The 15,373-nt window shown below is 34.4% G+C and overlaps 3 protein-coding genes across 10 annotated transcripts in view; 2 read left to right on the top strand and 1 right to left on the bottom strand.

The window, feature by feature from the left end:
* The window catches only part of LOC105229665 (uncharacterized), a 339,005-nt gene extending 332,247 nt beyond the window's left edge, over positions 1 to 6,758 (top strand). For both annotated transcript variants that reach the window (XM_049453109.1, XM_049453108.1), the window contains exons 6-9: positions 30 to 259; positions 391 to 594; positions 2,343 to 2,593; positions 2,687 to 6,758. In XM_049453109.1, the coding sequence (XP_049309066.1) occupies positions 30 to 259; positions 391 to 594; positions 2,343 to 2,593; positions 2,687 to 2,693 (692 nt within the window). In that variant the 3' untranslated portion in view covers positions 2,694 to 6,758. The remainder of the gene's footprint in view (positions 1 to 29; positions 260 to 390; positions 595 to 2,342; positions 2,594 to 2,686) is intronic.
* Positions 6,759 to 9,510: 2,752 nt separating this feature from the next.
* LOC105229663 (CDK-activating kinase assembly factor MAT1) lies at positions 9,511 to 10,781 on the top strand. The gene has a single exon (XM_011210081.4). It carries the CDS (start codon positions 9,604 to 9,606, stop codon positions 10,552 to 10,554), a length of 951 nt encoding a protein of 316 aa, XP_011208383.1. The 5' UTR covers positions 9,511 to 9,603; the 3' UTR covers positions 10,555 to 10,781.
* A 1,947-nt stretch (positions 10,782 to 12,728) lies between these two features.
* The window catches only part of LOC105229661 (ubiquitin-conjugating enzyme E2 W), a 42,784-nt gene continuing 40,139 nt past the window's right edge, over positions 12,729 to 15,373 (bottom strand). For all 7 annotated transcript variants that reach the window (XM_011210079.4, XM_011210080.4, XM_011210077.4 and 4 more), the window contains one exon: positions 12,729 to 14,761. In XM_011210079.4, the coding sequence (XP_011208381.1) occupies positions 14,748 to 14,761 (14 nt within the window). In that variant the 3' untranslated portion in view covers positions 12,729 to 14,747. The remainder of the gene's footprint in view (positions 14,762 to 15,373) is intronic.

Genomic DNA, 15,373 nt, shown 5'->3' with positions numbered 1-15,373 from the left:
TACTAAACTTTTTGCCTTCTTTCGTTTAGAAATCGAAATGGATAAGACGCGCACCTGGTGTCCGCGTGCTGGCTGCGAAACGGTTTGCCTCGTCGGCGTAGGTCCACATTCCGATGCCACACCGTCCACCTCGACCGGCGGTGGCAGCGGTGGCACGCACACAGCCACTTTCACTGACAGCCAAGGCGCACAACAGTCGCTCTGCGCCGTGCAGTGTCCGTCGTGCAAAGATGAGTTTTGCTCGGCCTGCAAGAAGGCGGTAAGTACTTGTGACACTCGCTTCAACTGCCAACCTTTATGGGGTGTGTTGGTTATACCTACCCATTTGTGCTTTTAGTATTTTGTTATTTTTACCTTTTAACGTTTTTTTTTTGTGCTTTTGTTTTTCAGTGGCATCCGAACATGACTTGCGAGGAGAACAGTCGTCGCTTGGTGGCGGACGGCCAGGATGACATTGGCATACCCTTCGACAATGACCTCATCAAGTGTTGTCCCATGTGCGCTGTGCCCATCGAGAAGGACGAGGGTTGCGCGCAGATGATGTGCAAACGTTGCAAGCACGTCTTCTGCTGGTACTGTCTGGCCAGTTTGGATGTGAGTACCCCCATAACGAAAGTTAAATATTTAAATAGTACAGCGCTTTTGCTAACATTTACGAAATGACCCAAGTTGGTAGTGAAAACAAGCGTTATTAGTTGATTAAAGTTATGGGCTCTAAGTGTTCGCTTTCGGCTTAAATTGTGGTACTTAAGAATGTAATGTTTGCTGACCTGCTTTTTTGAAAGTTTCCTATTTTGATGATGAAAGTCGAAATTGGGACGGACCAACATTCAAAATAGTAAGAGAAGATACATAGTATACGCTCGAGACATTGAAGAGATGTATCTACTCTTTGTCTCTGGCATTGAGTTATTTGATGATTAGACTGGTTTGGGTGCCTAACCACTGCGAAATGGCAGGAAACTGGCAGGTTGATGAGCTTGCTTGCTCAGGTACTTTTGTCTGACTATCTGCGGAATAGGAACGTGTAGGAGCTTCATTCGCTTCTTGCGGTTAACTGGGTCAATGGTTGAGCCTCAGGTGAGCTCATAAGCACTAGTCAGATACTGGAAACTCGGATATCACAGATAGAAATATAATACCTAGCGCTAATAGCGCACGACTTAGTTTTGTTTTGAAGCGCTTTACACTAAAATGTTGGACAGTTTCGACGGCTTATTCACAAACCCTCTTTCTTGTCATCAATAATGATAAACAGGGTTTGCCCGGAAAGTAATAAGACTGATTTCCTTCCGCTGCGACTGTACTTTGGAGCCTGTGCGCACCGACTGGATTCGGTAGAAGACGTTCCTAGCTAACGAACGAGCGGCTAATCAGTTGTTCCCGAGCACCTGGAGAGTCAGGACCAACATTTTCGCGCGTTGTGTTTCTGTGAGTGGTGCAAGCCGAAAATGAATGAAAAATCGTTAGAGAGATTAAATTCTGTGTGAAACTCGGTAAATCTGCGACAGAGACGTTTGGTTTGATCAAGCAGACTTACCCAGATGTTGCTTTAGCAAGAAGTGGTTGGCTTCAGGCCGTTTTGGAGGGCCGGGAAGAAGTCGCTGATGAAGATCGGAAGAATGAGTAAATCCAAAATGAATACTCATTGTCTTTTTTAACATTGAAGACATCGTCCACCATGAATTTGTTCCTCCTGGACAAACCGTCAACACCAAATTTTCCTTGGAAGTCCTCAAGAGACTCAAATAATGGTTCAATTGGGTCCGAAAAGACATCGCAGTCGATTGGAAGTTGCACCACGACAACGTCCTGGCTCACACCGCCTTTCTTGCGAACAGCTACCTAACCAAGGCCGGCATCCCAACGCTTCCGCAGCCTTCCTACAGCCGAGTTGTGGACCTCCTGGACTTTTCTTTGTTCCCTTGCCTGAAAAGACCGATGAAAGGCAAGCATTTTAAGACAACAGAGGGGATTCAAGCAGCATACACCTCGGCTCTCAAGGCTGTTCCGGAGAATACCTTCCATGACGCCTTCAATGCTTGAAAATCACACTGGCAGCGTTGGATCGCCGCTGAAGAAGCCTATTTTGAAAGTTTTTAAAGAATTTCAAGGATTGGTTCTATAATTATTTTTCAATGGACTCAGTCCTATTACTTTCCGGACAAACCCTGTAGGGTTGTCAAAATCGCTTTTGCAAAAGATTCAGGTCTTTTTGGTCTGACATTGACACGCTTCATACCTGAAACATTAACCAAAGTATTTTGAGTTATTATTCTTCTAGTTACTTACTCTACTAAGTTCGCTTTAAACATATTTGTCTCTCTCTTTCATCCTCACAGGACGACTTTCTGTTGCGTCACTATGATCGTGGTCCATGTAAGAACAAGCTCGGACATTCCCGTGCCTCTGTGGTGTGGCACAGAGCACAAGTGATTGGCATTTTTGCCGGCTTCGGTATATTGCTGTTGGTCGCTTCACCACTGCTACTGCTGGCGGCACCCTGTATTATATGTTGTAAATGTCGTAGTTGTAGCGGTGCACGGATCGATGAGGGTGATGCCGAGCTGGACGAGGCGACAGCGTTACAAAGGTGAGCAACTGATCGCTTATTTGTTGTTGTTTTATGACATTTAATTTCTCAGTTCCATTATGTAATACAAAATTTACGCTCTCGTATTTTCAGTCTTTAGAAGGCATCGACGCACCGAAAACCCGAATTTGGACCAAAAATCTAAGGCACTATCGAACTAACAGAATGCTCTGAAGTTCTTCTTATCACACAACGGGAAAATATTTAAAGTAAAAAGAGTCACTTGCGAACCACTTTTTAGCTGATTTTATATAATATTTATAACAACACTAATATCAGTACCTATGTATGTATGTGTATGTGTACATAGTTATAAAAAAGTAAAATCGTGTACAGAGAATAAGCAAAATCCTTAACCGGCTTAACAAAGTTATTTGTTTTAAATCATAAATGTGTTGCAATGTGCATAAAAGCGAAATCCCAAAAAAATTAAAACAATATTTTTCACTTCCGATATGCAATAAACAACAACAAACCAAACACAAAGAATAGCGCATGTTGGATTACCGGGGATTTGTGGAGGGATCAATGCTGATTGGTTATTTGTTTTCCTGCATTACATAATTAACGGATTCAAGCAAATAGCTGCACAGGCTTATATGTTATGTGCATATTTTTTAAATATGTAAAGCGCAGACTGGATTGTTGAGCGGTATATTTGATTTGTTTTTTTTTTTTTGCTAGCCAAGCGTTTTTATACAATTTTATTTATGCTAAAATATTTATTTTTAAATTTCCTAAAAGCAATTTTCTAGTTTTTATTGAAAGAAAATTATTTTAATTATTTTTTTTTTTTTTGCGAACCACGAAATTTTAACAAAACTCATTTTTTTATAAATTTTTAAATATTGTTTTTTTTACATATTTTTTGGAAATTTATATAATTCTATTTCGACATAAAATTTTGATTTTTATTTACATTTTGTTAATTATTAATATAATTTTTTTTTTGGCTCTTTCGAAGTATAAAAAAGTCCGCATAACAACAAATTAATCGCATTAAATAATTTACATAGGACTTATGTACATTAGGATGGTCTTTAAGAAATCAATTTGTTAATCCTTTTTTGCTGGTTATTTCGCAGCAACAAAAAGTCTGCATAACAACATATTAATCGCATTACATATTTTACACATGTGCATTAGGGTGGTGCTTAAAAAATCAAAGTAATGAATTATTCTGTTCCTCGTACTTAAACTATACTAAAACGCATATAACTGAAATATGTTCTTTGTTATGCTTTTTATTAAATCGATTCAGGCGTATCAAAGTAGGTAACAATTCGGATTACCCTATCTACATACAATTGAGTTTTAAATTATATGTTAAATGATATCTCTGAATATACATATGTAATAAGTTTGAGAATTGGAAAATTTGATGCGAAACTGTACTTTTTATATTTAAGTACCACCCTAACATTTTCATTTATCACTTGAAATATTTTTTTTTTTTGTTTTTGAAAGAATTAACAAAAAAATAAAATTTTTTTAAAATATTGCCAAAGTGTTTATTTTAAACAAATTTTAGTTACATAGTCGCGAAAAAGGCATTAAAAATAAAAACAAAATATTTTTTTCTCAGTGTATCATCAACGACCGCTATATTTAGCAGTTAATTAGTCAAAGTATATCTAATAGATTGCGTAATTGAAAAATTTGTTGCAAAATTGTACTTTTTAAATTTAAGTACCACCCTAACATTTGTATGTATTCCTTGAAATATTTTTTTTTGTAAACAAATTTCATGAAAATTGCCAAAATGTTTATTTGAAACTAAATTACGACAAATAGTCGCGAAAAATGTATAGAAAACTTTCAAAAATCAAAAAAAAAATGTTTTTTTTTTTTTCAGTGGACCCTCAATGACTCACATATTTGGGAGTTACTTAGTTAAAAGAATTAGATTTTGAAAAAAAAAAAATTTTGTAATTTTTTGAAAAATTTGAAAACGAGTAAAATTAAAAAAAAAAAATTACAAAAAAAATCAAAAATTTTTTCAAAAAAAAATTTTCAAAAAATGTTTACAAAAAAAAATTTCAAAACACTTTTTTTAATTACTTTAAAAAATAAAAAACGAACAAAATTTTCAATTTTTTTTTTGAAAAATTTCAAACACCTTTTTTTAATTAATTACTATCAATAAAACGTAAAAATTTGAATTTAAAATATATAAACGCTTTACAGTAAAAAAATCTGTTAGTTACAAAGATAAAAATAAAAAATAAATATTAACAGTGTACCCTCAGCAATCCACACATATGAGCTCAACAAGCGCGCTATTTCTTTGCTTAAACAAATCTTGTACTAACTGCATTGTACTTTGAGGTGTACGCTAACGGTACTCCACCAAAGAGTACACACGAGCGATTATTATTCTCATTGCAGCGGCAGTGTTGAGCGCAGAAGACCAACTTAGACATTAGGGTGTTACAAATGCAGTATATTGTATGATTAAATGCATGTAGGTGTATGTGCATATGTATATATACACATGCGTATATATGTATATGTGCTTAGGTATGTATTATACGTTGAGTATGCATTATGCGTTAACTAAATTGTGATATTTACAGTGATTCGATTTGTAATGAATGTTTTTTTTATATTTGTTCGCGCAAATCGATAACTAAAATAAAGTTAAAGGAACGCGAATACTATGATTTGCTTTGTTGAAAATGAGAAAGAAAAACAAAGAATGAAATGCTGAAAAATTTATGAAGTTTGTGTTTGTTATTTAAAAAATAAACGAAAAGTTGTCAAACACAAGCGACTTGCGTGCAGAAAAAAACCCTTAGTACAATCCAAGCTTGAAATAACTTTCTACAAAAATGCTTTGCCAAATACTGCAAATGTTTTCGAAAGTGAAATATTAAAAGAATTATTTGATTTGTGTTGAAAGCATTTTAATGTTACACAATTGTACAGAGAGCACTCGTTTTTTATATATGAAAAATATATATAAAATAAAAAATAAGAATAAATTTGAGTTTTATTAACAAACGATTTAAGTATTTATATTAAATATTACTAAATGAAAGCTTTTTTGATTTGTTGTTTGTATATAACAAGGAAATATAGTATATATATAGCATATAACAACTTTCGTCTACATTTTCAAACATTATTTATGAGAGCAACTGTATAAACATGAGGGTGTGCGTTATTTCCCAAGTTTTTTTTTTGTTAGCAAGTTTCAGTTTTTGCTCTTAACAACGTTATGCAACGGAAACAAACTTTTTATTTGCAATTTAAACTGGGCCGAAATCATATTTCGCTTCACATGTAGATAACTCTATGGTGTCTTTGATATTTTCCATAAAAAAATGCACTAACAATTTTAGAAAGATAATATTCTAATAAAAAATTTAGCGTGCTACAAAAAAGCTCTTAATAATTTTTTCCATAAAATTACTCATTTTATAGTTATGCGCCGTTAAAGTTATGCTTCAAATGTACTGATCGTTTTTACGAGTGAATAATGCTTACTGCGTTACTCATACGCCATGGTGCTCAATGCTTGCTCAGTGCTCTCGTATAAATGCTCAGTTCATTTGATGTATGACTTTAACTGCGTATAACTTATAAACGAGTGGTTTTATGGAAAAATTCATTAAGAGCTTTTTTGAAGAGAATAGAATTTAGTATCAGAATATAATATTTTTAAAATTGTAGAGTTATACGTTTTGGAGTTAAAATATTTATTACAAAAACTAAAACAAAAACCATGAAAAATGTATGGGAAAAGAATTATGATTTAGACAAGGTTTAAATTGAAAAAAAAAAATGTTTTTTGCTGCATAACGTTTTTAAGTGCAAAAACTGTAAATTCAGGTGACGTTTGGAAAGAAAATAAACTTGGAAAATAATGGACAACTTTATATGGATACATAAACTATATATGTATGTAACTAACGACACAAAAATTTTGAAATGTAATAAAAAAATAAAACAAAAATATTAAACAGCTCTACTTTTAATTAACTGTAAACTATAAAGTATTACCACACTACACATACTCTGAAAGGTAATTTTATTTTATTATAACCGTTAAACTTTCGAAAGCGCATAAACGCTGTTATTTAATCCTTATAGTAGCACTACGAAAATATAAGCGCAAAAATAAAGCACCGCAACAAAAAAAAATATATTTAAATTTATATATCGTCACCTGAAATGCAAAATAACGTATCATCAAAAAATTCGAAATTGAGTGTCTTATTGATTACGCTTCACTACTTCAAATTATATACATAATATTAAATATGTTCAACATTTTCTGGTTCTGCGGTCATATATAAACCAGTTTTAACCAATATTAATATTTTGTTTCACTCATGTTTATTCCGTGTTTCATTCATGCCACTGTGAATTTCTGAAAATGTTGTTACGTTAATTTGCATTTCAGGTGACGATATATAAAATTAAAACTAAAAAAACAATATATATATAAACAAAATCGATTAAAAATATAAAATTCAAAGACATTTAACGAAAATATTTCACTTACAACTTAAAAAATAATTATATACTTAGCTTATATACATAGTGACATAGACTAGCATTTAGCTTATTTAAATGAAATTATAGCTAGCCACGCTCATATACAAGTATATATATGTAAACACAATCAGTTATATACGAAAATATATATTTAATAAAATAAAATTATTAGAAAAAAAATAAATAAAATAATAATAAATATTTTCAAATGTATATGCAGTGTATGATACGTAATTAGGCGTATATGAATATGAATGTATATGGCATAAACGCGCATATATGTATGTATGTAGTTAACTAATTTACATATAAACAATTCGTATAGCAAAGAACAAAATTTATTATACACACGTAGAAACATAAAACTATGCATATGTATGTGTGTAATACATATTTACTGCATATGTCGGTGTGTATGTATGCACATGCATGTTTAAAAAGTTGTTGAAAGTATGCTAAAGTTAGAAATTGTATGCTTGTATGTGGTTTGAGTCGCTGTTTGAATTGTTTGTACTCGCCTCATGGCAAAAAAAAAAGTAATAATAAATAAATGCGAAGCAACAACAACAATGTGCGTGCCAACAAATACGGCATTGTATATGCTAAATGAATTTCTTTAATTAGAAAATTATATAAATGAATAAATTTGTTTAATTTGTAATGATCATTATTATATGTATACAAACAACTTCAGCTACTATTAGACACTAATACCGATTGATTGATTGATTGATTGCATTGTTCTCGATTTAGCCGATCTTAATTACCGAAATACTTATTTAGAATTGTAAATGTATTTAACTAAATAAATTAAATATAAATATATATATATAGTATATACATGTATAAATTTACATATATAACAAAATTGAAATTTAAAATAAAGAATACACGAAAAATGTGAATAAAAGAATTGGTATTTTAATTTATATGCAGGAAGAAGGGCAAAAAGGTAAGAATTTATGTAGATTTATGGATGAAAGTGTTAAAAGAAGCAGAAAATATGCTAGTTTTTATAAACCAGACTGATGAGCAATATCACAGAAACGAAAAAGGAGCAAGAACAGAAACAGAAATGTATCAGCAACAGAAATATTTTCTGTTTTATCGATTAGCGGATTTTAAACCTAAACCTAAACTTTTTGTCTATTTAAGATATGGCCATTGCCTTAAGCATAAAATCATACCAACAATTGATATATACAACTGTACTCAAATACGTCGTCGCTGAAGTAAAGGACCAAAAGTGGATTGCAAGGTTAAAAAGTGGAGATTTTGGCTTGGAAAGCATAGAACGACCAAAAAATTTTAAGATTAGGCACTGGAAGAATTATTCGATGGAGATTGTTGTCGAATACAAGAAGCGCTCACAGAACATTTGGTAGTCACTCAAGCAGCCAATTCGAAACGTTCAAAAGCAGCCGGATAAATTCAAAAAAGCATATGTATTGAAGCCAAGAGGTGCTTAAAGGCCGTATGTTGAAAGTGCTGCTTAAATACTACAAAACAAGTAGTTTTTGCATCGGTGACTCTTCTTCACCAATCACCAATCACCAATCGTTTCTCCTTTTAGTAACTTGCTCCAATTCGAGAAACCAAGTGCAGACAGTTCCTTTTCCACCTGGTCTTTCCAACGGAATGGATATCTCCACATTTCTCTGCTACCCCTGGCGGGTACCGCATCGAATACTCTTACAGCTGGAGAGTTTTCATACATTCGGATGACATGACCTAGCCAACGTAGCCGCTGTCTCTTAATTCGCTGAACTATGTTAATGCTGTCGTATATCTCGGACAGCTCATCGTTCCATTGAATGGGATACTCGCCGTTGCCAAAGCTCAAAGGACCTTATAATCCGCAGAACCTCTCTCTCGAAAACTCGTAACGTGGAATCATCAGATGCTGTCATCGTCCACGCCTCTGCATATCAAAATATTACTTAAATTCATCCAAGTTGAAAAATAAATATTAATATTACTTTTCCAGCGCTTTTTTTGCTTCTACCAGCCAAGCTAAATCAAATTTTTAAATTTTACTGCAAAGAAGAATAAAATTTTGTTGCGCTTCATTACCGACACTTTCAGAGTTGCATTCACCTTCTATTCGTCGCACACAATATTTTAGATGATTTCGATTGCCGACCCTTGATTTCTTTACAAATCCAATATTTTTGTATATTTAAGTTAAATTGTTATGATTAATATTTGTATGTATATATTTTGTAACATTCATATTCGCAGTGCAAAATAAAATTCGTCACGAATCTGCATCGAATTTTTAACTTCGATAAATGTAAACAAACACAGGGTGAATCATGTAAATAGATAACTCAATGCTGAAGCAGCTGATTTTGTTTGTATCCCTTCCACATCATTTATCTGCAATTTTGTTTTTGATAAGTCAAATTGGAAACACACCGGTAGAATTGGCACAACAAATAAAATTTTCCATTTAAAATTAGCTTTTGCATTTTTGACGCGTTTTAAGAGAAAATCTAGTTTTCAGCATGGAGGACCAGGCATGTCCGCGCTGCAAAACAACAAAATACCGCAATCCCTCACTGAAATTGATGGTCAACGTTTGCGGCCATACACTTTGTGAATCCTGTGTAGATTTGCTGTTCCTCAAGGGTTCGGGTTCCTGTCCGGAATGTATGGTGCCATTGCGGCGCAACAATTTCCGTGTGCAACTCTTCGAAGATCCTATGGTGGAGAAGGAGGTAGATATACGAAAACGTGTACTACGCGATTACAACAAAAAGGAGGATGATTTCGCTACGCTACAAGAATACAATGATTACTTAGAAGAAATCGAGACTATTATCTACAATCTTTGCAACAACATTGATATAATCGGCACCAATAAACGCATCGAAGCTTATAGGCGTGAGAATCGTGAAGTTATACAAAGAAATAAAACGCGTATGGGCCGAGAGGAGTACGAGCTGGAGGAAATGCTTGAATTGGAGCGTGCGCAAGAAGAAGCACGCAAGCAGGAGTTGGCTGAACTCGAAACTGAGCAGAAAAAGAAAAAAGCGCGAGAGAAGGAAGCGCTCATCGATGAACTAATGTGCAGTGGCAAAGATGCCGCCGAGATTGTAAATGAATTCGCCGAAAAGGTTGAAAAACTACGCGAGGAAGAGAAGAAACTGCCACCACCCAAACCAGCAACACAATTCTCGACAGGAATAAAATTTGGACGCACAGCGGATCAAATGTTCCTGCCGTTACCAAAGGCGGAAGAGGGACCACTCTATGTGCATAAAGTGCCTACGCTTTATACGGAAGGCCCAGCTGCGCCAGCTACCGCCGAAATCGAAAGCAAAGGATTCATTGCGCACATACGGCCCGAGAATAGTGCTGAACGTGCCGGTGGTTATAAAGCGAACTTGGCTTGTCAACGTGCTTTGCAAGAGGCATTGATGGGTCTCTACTTTGGTGCACCGACAGTTAATTGACACGAAGTTGAAAATAACATTATAAACGAAGAGCAGTTGGAGATCAACCCTTAGTAGTTTTTTGTATAACAAAGAAATGAATTTCAGATTCTTTAATTTAACAAACTATAGGATACACAATTTACCATAGACATATAGTTGTATACAATTAAGTAATTTATAATAGGTTTACAAAACTTGCTAAATTGAAATGTTTCCTTGAATACCAGCCGTAAGATAATATAAAACTTGAAATCCATTTAAAGCATTTTATTATAATTAAAAATTTTCGAGCAACATTTCTTGTAAATGGCGAAAACTGAAGTTCTTATAAATAATACTGTCATAAGCGAAATTCGAGACCATTTTTCATAAAATTCGGTCGTTTTGGTTCGTTACAAATATTTCTCACATGGATAAGTATTTGTTTCCTTAGCCACTTTGAAACTCAGGATGCCATGATTATTGTTCCGATAGAATCCAAACTGTTGAGGGATTGACTGGTTGTGATAATGTATTCTTCGCTGAAGCTTTGTCTAGTACCATCAAATAAAAACGAATGTATACCACTTACATAAACCAGTGTAGTTAAGATTCCGACTGACTATAACCCTAAAATTTTAGGTGTGACTTTTGACAGTCGGTGCTTTTTCACTCCTCATATGACCGCGATTATCGCCAAAGTACAGAGCCGCAACAAAATCCTCAAGTCGTTAACCGAAACACATGGAAAAAAGAGAAAAAAAAACGTTGTTGGCAACATACAAGGCAATCCATCGGTCGCTCCTTAGCTTCATCGCACCTAGTATATAATCGCCAGAATGCCCCTGCTGGGTTATTTTCGCATCACTGCACTCATCTGCTTGGAACGGAACCGCTTTGTAGGAGCATCAAGAGATTGGATATTGGGACAATTCACGACAGCCGTTTCTACACACCGGAATTGACCCGGATTTTATCCAGCCAAGGGCTGTTTTTCGGCGATCTAACCCGGTTTGGATCGGTAATCTCCGCTTCAGTAAATTTATTGTAGGAAAGTTTCTTGACCATTTCTTAAGCGTTTTTTATATGAAGTTTTTACATTTCTTGAGAGCTGGATACTAAGCTTATAACTTGAAACTGGTCACTTAATTAATAGTAAAGTCGAATGTCAAGAATCGATTCTTAATCGACTCCGACTACTGAAGATCGATTCTGAAAACTCGAGTATTTTACGAGAAAACTCGATTCTCGAGTAGAATCGGAATCGAGTTTGCCATCCCTAATCGGTAAGTGTTAATCAAAGATTGTCGTAAAAGAAAAACATCAAGAGGTCAGTCTTTAACTAGGTCGAGGACATCAAACAATGCGCTGACCAGATTTCGGACGCAACTAACTTCCGACAAACACTGACCGCCATTCATTAACGTCTTCACTGACTCCCTGTTGTTGTTGTTCTTGTTGTGGTTCGGCTGGTATCACTGACTCCCTCTCAGTGAATGGCGTACTTGGAGTGAAAACACTACCCACCGCAGATGAAGAGCTCAAGTTGTTGGGAGAAACGAGAGTGACCCTTGCACAGCTTCGTTCTGGATACTGTAGCACATTAAACTCCTAGTTATCATCCAGATATGCATGCACTACTAACTCTTTGGTCCAACCCCTTCGAAACAGCACGTTTCTAGAGCTTACCGTTGGATGACGTCGGTGACAACTTATTTAATCCTTACTATCCTAAGGGGGATTAGTTACCCGTTACAACAACAACTATATATTATTTTACATCCTTGAGGAATAACAACAAAGAAATTGAATTGTTTAAAGCCAAATGATATGTGGAAGATATTTCAAAACTTTTACTTCAATGTCCTTATATTCTGAGCAAGGTACATATATTGAGTTTGCTGTGAAGTATATAATACCCGGAGGCCCTATAAAGTGTAATGACCAGACGACTCGAGTTAACCATGTTCGATTGTTTGTATATACAAGTTTTTGAGATATCGATCTGAAATTTTGCACACGTGCTTTTCTCCCCAAGGAGCTCCTTATTTGTGGGCAACTCCATTTCGGACCACTATAGCACATAGCTACCATACAAACTGAACGATCAAAATCAAATCCTTGTATGGGAAACTTTATTATTATGGCTCCGTGCACAACCGAAGCTACCATTACTTTCCTTTTTTACTTTTAAAGAAATAAAACATGCCAACTTCATTTAATATGTATGTTTTCTTTATAATCATAAGTGTTTTGTTTTATTGAATACTTGAGAATGACACGCATTTATTGTTATAATTAAGATTGTTTTAACTGCGTAGAGCAATTCACATTACTTATTTTACTTCATACTTGACTTACACATAAATCGACACTTATGTAACTATACGTATGTATGTATTGTAAGTATATAATAAACAGAAAAATAAACGTACACTTTATAGACAAACACAATGTTACAAAGTTATTATTAAGAAAGGGGGGTGTGTGTAAATGTAAAATTATCATAATGATTTAACGGTATACTTACATACCGCGTACTAAAATACAAGTAAATATGTATTTATGTGTATATATGTATATTTTATATATAAATATTAATTAAGGTATATGTGTATGTACGTGTAAAGAATTGGCAATTACTGAATCGATAAGGAAAACGTAATTAATTAATAATATGTATATCATATGCAGATCATATGAGAAAGGAAATCACACGTTTACTGACAGGTCTACAATACAGTTGACAACTCAAAGCTAAAAATATGAACGATACAAACGAATTGCATCAAATCGTTAGGACTACAAGCTAACAAAGCGCGTAATAAACGAAAGCATACAGTGAGTTCAAAAGAAAATTCTACCAGGCAAATTTGGTAAATACATTTATGAAGCGCAAAGAAAGCTATGCAGTGTTGCAAGTGTAGAAATAGTTGTACTTTCAACGCTTGGAACAAGTTGAGGCATTTAATTTTATACATTTCTTATTTACTTTAACATTATGCGTTTCGCTTTATTGCTGTAAATGGTGCAGAAAACATTTTTAAATAACTGCAGCAGCTCAATAAAATATTCTTTGTTAAAATATTTGTTTGGCAAAGAAATTTCGTTTATAAAATATATTGTTTGGTTAGGTTTGTTGGGCTTTATTGCACTTTCAGCAAACACACTGTGGAATGTTGTTGCTGCACTTCAGACGAGTTTGCAACATTCATTAGATAATTACTGTTATATTTCAAAGAACATTTTACTTGTTTAGTTGTAATGTTTGCTTTCTTTTATATATTTGCTTGCTTTTTCTATATCCAATTATAACTGTGTTGTTATTTTCACAGAAAAACTAACACAAAGCACACAAAAAAATGCAATAAAAATAAAATAACACAAAAATCATGCAGCAATAAATAACTGTTAATTACGTTTGATTTTTTTTTTATAAAATTACTGTTCGTTGTAATTTTACTACATTTTCCGGAATTTTACAAACTTTAGAAAAAATGTCTTTTCAAACACGCTAGCCTAAATATTCATACACGCATAACATAATTATAATTCATGATTTTTATTTTTTGTTATTTTCGAAAATTTAGACACTTTTTCCATTTAACGTTGTTTGCTTTTGCTATAAATCATTTTATCAGTATTATGTGTGCTATGTTGTATAGATAAGTTGTCTGTATGTTTGTATTAGTGTGTGTATAATGCATGTTTGCGTCTCAAAAATGTTATTTTTCCTCTGTCTTTGCCTTCATTAAATTTATATTTATTTTAAGTTTGCTTTTCTTTTTGTTGTTGGCGCGCTAAGTTAAAGTAAAGAGTATGTAATAATTAAAATATATGTATGTATGTATATGTAAATTTAAAATACGATATTTCTTTTTTCACGCATACGCCTGCGCAAAGTCACATCACAGGGTGCCCTCTGCTCAAACGCTTTCCTCCCAACCAAACAGCTGTTATAGTATATTGTTTTTTAGCTGTTTTATGTTTTAGTTTTTGTTTGTTTGTTTGCAATTTACAGTTGATTAGTTATGTGTGTGTGTGTGTGTGTTTGCGGATGCGCGTTTACGTTTGAGTTTTACACGTCGGCGTATTTTTTTCACAGACAATTTACTCTCAGTGTATATTTGCGTAATTTGTTGTTGTAGTTCCATTCTAAGTACCAGCAATGAGTTTGTCAGTGCAGCGAACAGCTTATTTGTGTACCGGTAGGTAGCGGTATTCAACTTCCACTAGACCGAATCGTCTGCAAAAAAGAACACGTTGCGGATTACTACTTTTGGTTTCGTGAAAATAAAATCAGAAATATGGTACGTTAAGGTATGAGTACAATCAATGTTGTTGTTGTAAAGAAAAAAAGGGTCATATGGTCAATTGTGTCCCCTTTTATATTACATATGGTCACAAAGGTCCAGGACTCTGAAGCACTCTGTGCCGAGCAACTCTTTTAGGGTGTGAGACCCCACCGCAATGCATGGTTCTGGCCCCGTCATCCTGGAAGCCAGCGCAGAACGGACTATTTCGTCGGCCAGCTCTTTGCCGGCTACCCTTTTATGCCCCGGCACCCAGATTAGGTGTACACGGTTGCAAACTGATAGGTGGTTCAGCCTTCCTATACACTCCTTCACTAATAGCGATTTGACTTCATAAGCTGAGATCGCTTTCAAAGCCGCCTGACTATCGCTGAGTATAGCGATTCGCTGGTTGTGATGGTTGCTTTGGAGATTGATTTCTGCAGACTGATTTATAGCAAAGACTTCTGCTTAAAAGATGCTCGGACAGCATACCATTGGTATGGATAGTTTTGTATGCGGTCCCGCAATGCCTACCGAAGTTTTCGAGCGGAGAGTGTAACACT

The sequence above is a fragment of the Bactrocera dorsalis genome, chromosome 3 (assembly GCF_023373825.1).
Source record: "Bactrocera dorsalis isolate Fly_Bdor chromosome 3, ASM2337382v1, whole genome shotgun sequence".
In the NCBI taxonomy this organism is placed as follows: domain Eukaryota; kingdom Metazoa; phylum Arthropoda; class Insecta; order Diptera; family Tephritidae; genus Bactrocera; species Bactrocera dorsalis.
The sequence above is the reverse complement of the archived record's forward strand: the minus strand, read 5'-3'. Positions and strand labels throughout refer to the sequence as shown.